The 10,614-nt window shown below is 34.4% G+C and overlaps 1 protein-coding gene across 1 annotated transcript; it reads right to left on the bottom strand.

Moving 5' to 3' along the window:
- Positions 1-844: 844 nt before the first annotated feature.
- LOC113521022 (facilitated trehalose transporter Tret1-like) lies at positions 845-4,443 on the bottom strand. The gene is made up of 3 exons (XM_026906455.3): positions 4,247-4,443; positions 2,900-3,035; positions 845-2,374 (listed from the first exon to the last, which is right to left on the bottom strand). The coding sequence occupies exons 1-3, from the start codon at positions 4,268-4,270 to the stop codon at positions 1,095-1,097; spliced, it is 1,440 nt and encodes a 479-aa protein (XP_026762256.2). The 5' UTR covers positions 4,271-4,443; the 3' UTR covers positions 845-1,094.
- Between the last annotated feature and the right edge of the window lie 6,171 nt (positions 4,444-10,614).

Here is a 10,614-nt window from a genome sequence, read left to right as displayed (position 1 = left end):
ATTTATATATGTATTGCACTGTATGTGATTTATGTATGTATAATTTTTGTAAGTGTATTATTCTATATGTTTCTATGTAAATTTATCTTAAAATGCATTATTGTTGTGTCTTACAAAACATTTATTTAATTTACAAATTTTGTCAAGCCATTGCACCGCCATTTGCTCTCCCTGTTTATCGTAACGGTTGACTGGTAGAGAATGCCATCAGGCATTAAGTCCGCGCTGTAGACATATTTTATTGTGTGTAAAAGTATAAATAAATAAATATAAATAAATAAATAAATAATCTGACCTTTTCAAATCGAAGGTAAATAAGTATTTTCTGGGTAAACGTGCTCTATTCTAGAATTACGAGCAAGTATCAGTTACCATCAGATGAGATAAAATCAAGCGCAAACTCATCTTGTTTAGAAAAAAAAAAAGACCTTAGTTGATATTTCTTTACCAAGACGCGTGCCAATAATCATTTATGGATATTAATGGACCAGCAAAAATGACAAATGTATCAATAATTACAAAATGACTAATTAGCGACTCAATTTCATCGTACTGACGTTGTTATTACGTTTGCGATATTCATAAATATTCATAAAGTACACGAAAAAAATTGTAATGATTTTTATTATCGGCTTTACTCACGTATTCGGAGATGCCCGACTAGTTTCGAACACGACAGGAGCCCTTATTCATAAGCACCTTTCATTAACTATGAAAGGTGCTTATGAATAAGGGCTCCTGTCGTGTTTTTGTATACAAGTGTATTGTATTGTTGTATGTTTGTGTATTGCAAGGAAAATCCATATAAATATTTATATGTATGTATGACTCACGATAGTTAGCATTTAACAAGAAAAAAATTTTAAGCCTAAAAACTACAGAAGTTTAAGTTTCTTGCTAATTGTCCTCCGTAAATAACATTCTGTATATGAAAATAACTAACATACATATATCAAGTAAATAAAAATTAAAACACACACATTAACTGAAAGTACTAAAACTAGATTACAAAATAAGATTACTCTGTTTTTCTAGATATGAGTTTTCGACAAATATTTTCCTAAAACTTAGTATTTACTTTTCAATATTCAGCATCATATAAGCATTCTTCTTTTAATATCTTTATCAGTTTCGTCGTAACTATGATATTTTCCATTATTGAAATAATCTTCTATTTCGACCAACGTCTTATTTTTAGTTTCAGGTAACATAAAATACAGTAATAGTAACGATACGGCTACAAAACCACCATAAACAGTAAATGTGCCATGTACATTGATGTTTTCCAATAGATAAGGTGTGATTTTTAATGCTATCATTAGAAACAAAGACAAAATAAGTCCAGACAATGATGATCCAATACTTCTATGGCTTAATGGTAAAATTTCTCCCAATATAAGGTAAGGTATTGGTGTACAACACAAATTGACTAATATGAAAAATATTACAATCATTGAAAGTGGTATCCACTGTCGTTCTTTAGATATTACATCTAAAAATGTTAATAATAAATAAACGCAAACACTTGTTAACACTGCAAGAGCTGGGACGCCCGTAGTGAATAATAAAGTTCTTAAATTGATGACTTTAACTAAAATTGATGAAAGTATAATACTAGATATTATGATCAAATCTATAGACAACGTGTAATAGAATGACTGTGTCTTATCACCGGTGATATCGTCAATAATTTGTGTAGCATATGCTGGAAAGAAGTGTCTGCCACAAGCTTCTGACAAGATACCAGTGAATACAATAATTGTGATTGGTTTAATGAAATCTTTTCTCGTGAATTTCTTTAATATCACCTTTAGAGAATTCATGAGGGTCGACTCTACTCCGAATTTCAAAAGACTTGCTTCTTGCTTTTTAAATAATTCTGATAGTTCTAACTTTTCTCTTTCGCTAGATCCTCTCAACCAGAAAAATGTTTCTTTTGCCTTCTGGAATTGCCCTTTGGACGCCAACCAAGCAGGACTCTCTGGCCAAGTATAAATTATTAAGAAAGCAAATATCTGCGGTATTAAACCAAATATGGCTATTGTTTTCCAATTGAAAAAATTGTGCAAAATATGTACAACCATATTCCCCAAACACACTGATGCCGATTTAAGATTTAAGAACATTCCTCTGTATTCAGGACTGGTGTATTCTCCAATAACGATAGCTCCCAAAGTAACAGTTGCACCAGCAGTGATCCCTGCTAGAATTCTTCCTAACATCAAAGTTAGTACATTGTGGGCGAAATATATGAAAAGCCAAGCAGAGATTCCTGGTAGGATCACCAGGAGATGAGAAATTCTCCGACCGCAACGATCCATTAGATATGAAGATATCAGGAAACCTAGCATACTTGATAGGCCTACAGATGACGCTGAAAAATAGAAAAATTTATGATTTTATTAATTGGTAATCATTATCGGAGTACCGAAACTAATACAAATAGAAACACATCATCGATGTTTACGGAAAATTGAAAGAATGTATTAATATTGGATATTGATTGTTAATAAATACGTTTAATTCCCATCTCGTAAACCTTGTGACATAAATGTCTAAAAATTAATATTCCAACAAGTAGGTATTTACCGGGATTATCTGAATGTTTCGACCAATTTGCTTGGTTTTGGCAGCTTTGGTCATGAGAAGATTATTAAAATTGCCACTACTTGATGAAATTTTGTAATCATTCATCTTAAATTAAATTGTTACTTTAAATCTATTCCAAACATTAATATTGTCCGAAAGATCATTAAACTGTAGCAGTGGTCCAACCATTTATTTATTTTATTTATTCTTTGATATATATACTTTCATTAAAACACTCGCAGGTGATTCAAACCTGTTTTTTTTGGAAATTAATATAGCAAATAATAGAAATGAAGATGACAATAATTACCTAACCAAGAAGCAGTTGCCAGATCAGCTTTTATTGGTGAATCAGTCTCCCGTAATCCTGGCAAGAGGCATGAAGGGAAACTCAGTACCATGCCTTGCACTAACATATTTGTGAACACCCCTGATACAGTCCATATCTGAAAAGATATAAGCATAATAAGCAGAACCATAGGGAGACTTTGTATAAAAGTCGTTTGCTTGGGCACCTCTATCTCATACGTGTTTCTACCGTGAAGCAGTTGTGTTTGCATGGCTGTGTTTCGGTTTGAAGGGTGGGATATGGCAGTGAATTTACAGGGTACAGAGAAATAACGCTTGAGTCTTCAGGAATATCAACACATGGGAGGTATCATGGGCGAAACAGTATACTCTATTATGTCCATGGTACTGCTAATGTTTATACGCGACGGTTACCACTTTCCATCAGGTGGGCCGTCAGCATGTTGCATAAAAAAATTTACATCAGGTATATACTAAGTAATCGGCTGTGTGGTTCCAGCAAAGAAAGGCCGGGGTGGCCTTTCTTTCTTTCCCGTGGGCATCGTAGGAAGCGACTAAGGGAGAGCGAGGGATGGGTAGCAGCGACCCTCTTAAAAATCTCTGAAACCTAACTGCGGTTTCCAATCTACCTGCCAAGCATGGCAACTACTGGTAAAATCCCTCAAGGGAATCGATGACGATGATATACTTACTAATAATACAAATATGAAAGTGATGAGTCAGTCATTTTAAGATCTAGTATATACGCAGTATTTGATATACTGACATCATTGTAGAACGTCAGTAAATATTTGACATTTGTTAATAATAATGATTTAATTACAAAATAAGATAATTTTTTGAACATCTCTGTAAATTATTGATGCCCATTAATTCTTCTCTTTCCGCGTCTAGGGAAAGTAGATAAAGTTTTATTTAAGAAATCAGTTCAGGGTACGATAGGACTGATACACCTGTAGAAGGTAAAAGCCCTAAAATAATAATAATGATAAAAAATAATAATAAATAAATATAATTGAGTAGTCTGCAGTCAGTTACTATTTTAGGAATTCATTAACCTTTTAAAACTCTTCTTTGCTTAATAATTCATATAAATTTTAATATTTTTCATATTATATATTTTGAACGTACCTATTTAGAGTTTTATTACACATTTTAATGCTGTGCGCATTAAAATTGATAGTTTTTTTTATAAACTGCGTTCTTATAAATTTTATAAAATACAGAGGTGTTTGTGGTAATCTATCAGGACTTCTAGTATTTCGAGGATACACGTCACAAACTTTTTTAGAATAAATTTATATTTTGCTCATATATTACTACAAAAAGGATATAGGATTTACCATACCTGTCGGGCCAAAGGCGACGCCATGTCTTCCCCACTAAGAGATCGCTACACAATTGTCATGGAGCAAGCAATTCGTAATCATTTCAACACAATCACTTTATTCAAATAAGTTTCTTAAATGATCTACTCCAATTATGCGGCACGAACGTTAAAATTTATGCAAGACGGTTTATTGGAATCCAACGGCTTCACCTCGAAGGAACATTGGAGACTGGGGGAAAAGAGTCTCGATTACGGAGGAAAACCCAATAACCGGTCCCTCCTCCCTCTTGTTATTAGAACGATGACCTTTGCAAAGGAGTGACATTGCAAAATAATTGTCAATAATTTTTTTTTTCGTGATACTGGAAATGATAAATACGGTTGTCAAAAAAGGAAAATTTTTTGCTTAATGAATTTTATTTTATGACACAATGGCAAAGAAATTCACAGAGGACCTGATGGAAATAGGCAATTATCGCCAATAGACATGAAGAGCTCCATGGACGTCAACAATCAGCGGTTAACTCTCCACTGCTGTACATATGCCTCTTCCATAAACCCTTTATGAGCAATTATAAAACCAGGAGGTTTTGCCAATAGTTGCCACGTTTGGCAGGTGGATAGGCAACCGCAGTAAGGGTTTTGATGTTTTAAGAGGGACGCTGCTGCCCATCGTTCAACCATTCAGTTCCTTTAGTTGCCTCTTACGACACCCACGTTAAAAGAAAAAAAGGTATGCCCATAGCACCTCTTTTGCCATTTCTAAGAACTAGAATATTAGAAACCATCGTGATTAATTCTTGGTGAGTCTGTCACGATGGACCAATTGATTTGATTTCGTCCTAAACTATCATCTCGGGAGGAATTTTGTAATGAGGATCTAACAGTCCCACTGCTTGCAATATACCTTATCAGGTTGACCTCCAGGCGGTTCCCTCTGGAAACCATCTTGGTTAATTCTTTATAATTTCGTCACAATGAGCCTACTGATTTATTCCATCCTCACATATTCCTTCATATATGAATTCAACCGTGAAGCAGTTGTGTTTGCATGGCTGTGTTTCGGTTTAAAGGGTGGGATATGGCGTTAATTTACAGGGTACAGAGGAATAACACCCGAGTCCTCAGGAAGTTCTGAAGGAGTTGATATAATTATTATATTCTAAGTTATTATTATTTCAGACCTTAACTGTCCACTGCTGAACATAAGCCTTCCCCATAAGGAGAGTTTTTGCCAGTAGTTGCCACGCTTGGCAGGCGGGTTGGCAACCGCAATTAAGCTATTACAGAGGTTTTAAGTGGGGCGCTACTGCCCATCACTTCATCATAAGTTCCCTTAGTCGCCTCTTACGACACCCACGGGAAAAGAAGGGTTGGCCCTTTCTATGCCGGGACTGACACAGCGATATTCTAAGTAAGTTTTGTTGATTATTCTACGATATAGATCATCTGCGTGTCAATATAATACGACTGTAATAAAGATATAGCTAATAGTTCCATTTATCGATTACTAGCAGCCCGTCCCGGCTTCGCACGGGTGGACATTTTTATAACATTTTAAAAAGTTGTTATTGTGACATAACGATAATAGTTGGGCATATAGTATCGCGAAGTTTTTTTGTAGTTATTGATATTTTCTTCAATATTGTAGAACATACTTTTGTTCTATCACCAATAGTTTCTGCAGCGCGCGCGACCAAAGATATTTTATAGCATTTTTTTACACCTTGAGTTACGTTACTAAAGTTTTAGTAAGGATCCCTAAGCCTTTCTAGCACTAAATATAATGGTGAATGTAGCTGTCTAATGGTGAAAGAATTTTTGAAATCGACAAAGTAGTTTTTGAGTTTATTCATTACAAACATACACACAAAAATACAAATCTTTCCTCTTTATAATATTAATGTAGATTATTAGAATTTATTAACGGGATGAAAGTGGAATGATAACCCCGTCTATGTTATCGGTAAACTCTGGTGGGGGATGAGTGAGGGATGCCAGTGAGGGATGATCGGTGAGGAAAAAAAGGCAGGTCAGTTAGCCCATCGTGACGAATTCAATGATAAATTAGTCACGATGGTTTCCAAGAGGAATCGCGGGGAGGTCGATCTGATAGGGTATTTTGAAAACAATGGAGACTAAACTCCAATTACTAACAATCCCTTATCCCCCCTAGAAAGCTATGTTAAGCATGTGTATGATAAAACGACTCCTGTTACCTACAAGACAAGCACAGCTCTAGTGTAGGAATCAATCCGACAAAGTTTACCCGGTGCTTATGCAAACATATTGTGATAAAAAAAAATATATTTACTTTTACTTTTTTTTACATACGTTATTACTCCTTCGGAAAGTGCATTCATTACCCTAAAGAATGCGTTTATGAAATTATCATATAAAATGGCATATTCACCTTGACTCTGTGCAATAACGTAACGAGCCAAGGCAAAGTAATATTGACGTATTTAGCATCAATAATTTGATAGTTCGTTTGTATTGATCACGCTACAGTAACGTGGAAACATCATCATTTTCAAATATTCGTCGAATATATATATATATATATATATATATATATATATATATATATATATATATATATATATATATATATATATATATATATATATATATATATATATATATAAAAAATACAGTATTTTTTATTAAGAAACACACGGTACTGGAGCGGCGACGCCGTATACACGTTTCTCGGCAAACCAACCAGAGGGAGATTTTGTACAAAAGTCGTTTGCTCGGCCACCTCTGACCCATTCGTGTTTCTACCGTGAAGCAGTTGTGTTTGCATGGCTGTGTTTCAATTTAAAGGGTGGGATATGGCAGTGAATTTACTGGCTACAGAGAACACCTGAGTCCTCAGGAATGGCAACGCATGGGGGGTATCATGGGCGAAACAGTATACTCTGTTATGTCCACGGTACTGCTCATGTTTGTAGGCGACGGTTACCACTTTCCATCAGGTGGGCTGTCAGCATGTTTGCCATTCTAAGTTGCATAAAAAATACACAGTGTAGGACGACCTCACTACTAGATAAAGTAACGACCTCAAATACATTGCGGTGAGTTAATGCATGCAGGTGGTTCAGGACCAATCCGTATGGCTGTCTATGGGGGAGACCTATGTCCAGCAGTGGACGGGTAATGGCTGAAATGATGATGATGATGAATTTATATTCAAATAAACTTAATATTATAAGCATTTTTGAATAGAAATTTTTTTAATGAATCTACCGCCCAGTTCGGAATGCAATTTCAGCTGACAAGAACGGGCAAGAAACACAGCTGTTGCTTTATGGAAATAAGAGTTTATTTATTTATTTAAGGAACACCAACAGCATATTGCATTATAACATATAGGTATAACAAACATTAAATATAATACAATATTAATGCACACGCCTGTTATAGGTATTCACAGCATTCACTTTAACATATAATTATACAGTGTAAGAAAATTAAGTAAATAATAAAAATAAACATGTAACCTAAGTGGTGAGCAATATCAGAAAATATGATTATGAGTGAATTGAAATAAAAAATATTAAAAAAATATATATATATTATGACAATTAGCGTTAATTCTCATAAGATTGTTGTACAAAGTGCTTCAGCAATTTATTCCTGTAGGAATTCGAATTATCGTACACTATATCAATTTCAGGTAATTCGGAATTAATTAAGTTAAGAGGACAACAAAAAAAATTATATTTTTGTGGATAAAATGACAATCAGAAACTTCGTATTGATAAAAGAAAGAAGAAAGCTACAGCGCTACAATCAATCTCAGTATTATTCGATCGAATATTTAAATCAATAAAAATTCATTATTTATTTATTAATTAATTTATGAATTTTTTTTTCTTAGTGTAATATTTTCTTATAATTGTTTGTATTTATAATAAATTGATTATTGTAATTTTATGGAGGAAACAATATAGAGTTACTATTTTCTTAGTGTAATATTTTCTTGTTATAGTGTATATTGCTAACAATCCCCCCCACTCCTCAAGTATATTCACTACATGTGCGTCGTAACTTTGTCTATGTACTAAAAATATAAAGAATAATGCGTTAATACGGCAAAATAGGTGGGGGGGAGGGATTGTTAGTAATGCAGACTACCAGTTTCTTTGCTAGCAATATACCTTGTCAAGTCGATCTCCACGTAGTCCCCCTGGAAACCATCGTGCTGAATTCCAGATATATTCATCACGATGATGAACTGACCTGCCTTTTCATCCTCACCTATCATCCTTCACTGGTACCTCGCCGGTGTATATCGTTAGCTTAGGCAGGGTTAACATTCCATTATCGGGGGAAAAGGGATTGTTAGTATTGGAGACTGAGAATCCCATTGCTAGCAATATACCCAACCAGGTCGACCTCCTCGCGGTTCTCCCTGGAAACTATCATGGTTAATTCCTGATGAATTCATCATGATGGGCTAACTGGCCTGTTTTCATTCTCATCTATCACCCTTTACAGGTGCTCCGCCAGCGTATCCTGTTAGCGCAGGCGAGGTTACCATACCATTTTCACCCATCAAAAAAAAAAGCATTCTATTATCATAATTTAAAAAAAATACTTAAGGTATCAAACCAACGCTCTTTTTGTACTAAAATCCATTCAATACAAATGAAAATATCATTCGCTATTTAAACTTAGTAATTAAATAATTGAAATATTTAAATATAAAAATATTTTTAACAAACTTGAATCATATTTGGGTTTATAATTAGAATTCTGTTCACTTCACAAAAGTCCTGTATGTTTGTTTAGGTGTTAGAAGTAATAAATATGACGTCAAAATGACAGACAATTGTAATCTATACTTATAATAAATCTGTAGAGAGGTCAATTCTGTACATGAAATATATTTCCAAAATAACTATCAGCGGGTGATTAGTGATCGATACTGATGCCAAAAATGAAATCAGTAAAATTTTTGTCGGTCTGTCTGTATGTTCGTTATAGAAACAAAAACTACTCGACGGATTTTAACGAAACTTGGTACAATTATACTTCATACTCCTGGGCAGGTTATAGTACACTTTTTATACACGCTACGATCGATAGGAGCAGAGCAGTGAAGGGAAATGTGTCTGTTACATCAAAACCACCGAACCGTGAGGAAGGACATAGGTTACTTATTTTACGAAAAACTACGGAAACGCGGACGAAGTCGCGGGGAACAGCTAGTTAACAATAAAGTTATAAATACACTAATTTAATTCAGAAATCACCTTTACTTCACCCCACCCCCTATAAAGTTTATCCAAGAAAAAATAGCCTATAACTGTCTCCAAGGTTACATCTCTCTCTATACCAAAATTTATCATAATCAGTGATTTAGACATAAAAGCGTAACAAACAAACAAACTTTTGCATTTATAATACTAGTTAGGACTAATGACAGTCTATTTTTATTTGCGTTTAGACATTTGGCAATTCATCATCTTAGATCATCACCATAGATTATGGGGTTTTACCAATAGTTGCCACGCTTAACAAGCGGGTTGGCAACCGCAGTTAGGCGGAAGGAAGGGATTGTTAGTAATGGGGAGGTTAGTCCCCATTGCTATCAATATACCCTATCAGGTCGACCTCCAAGCGGTTCCTCCTGGAAACTATCGTGACTAATTTATCGTTGAATTCGTCACGACGAGCTAACTGACCTGCCTCTTCATTCTCACCTATCTTCCTCTCCTCTTCTCTCACTGGTGCTCCGCCAGTGTATACCGATAGCGTAGGCGTGGCTACCATGCTATTTTCACCCATTAAAAAAACCGCAGTTAAGAAGGAGGCTGGAGGAGGAGGAGCGAAATCAAAATAACCTGATAGTAATTCAATACAAAAACTTTTTAATGAAATTAAAAAGGAAAATTATCTACGGAATATATTAATTATATTAATGGACCCAAAAAAAAAAACTAGCCTTTAACTCTTCTTTAACCCAAATATTATGAGTATACCAAATTTGACAACGATTGATCGAGCAGTGGAGGAGCTGAGAGGTGACAAATAAATTCACTTTCACATTTATTAAACTAGTAAGGATATATCGTTGGAATAAACGAGTTTTGTATACTTACCCGATGACCTTTGTCCAAAGAGTTGAGTTCCTGCTACAATCGACATGCGGAATTCCATTGCATAATACACGCAAGTATGTTACAAGTTACAAAGTATGTAGATTTGGAAGGAGATATTAATAATGAATGTATGAATACAATGTAAATTGTAAAAATTGTAAATTGCACTTTACAATTTTTACAATTTACAATAAAATAATATTATTATTATTATTACATAAAAGCCAGAAAAAGAAATAAAAATGGGTAATAAAAAAAGAGAGATAGTAAAAA

Source organism: Galleria mellonella, unplaced genomic scaffold, assembly GCF_026898425.1.
Source record: "Galleria mellonella isolate WM207_F2 unplaced genomic scaffold, CSIRO_AGI_GalMel_v1 utg352, whole genome shotgun sequence".
Taxonomy (NCBI): domain Eukaryota; kingdom Metazoa; phylum Arthropoda; class Insecta; order Lepidoptera; family Pyralidae; genus Galleria; species Galleria mellonella.
The sequence above is the reverse complement of the archived record's forward strand: the minus strand, read 5'-3'. Positions and strand labels throughout refer to the sequence as shown.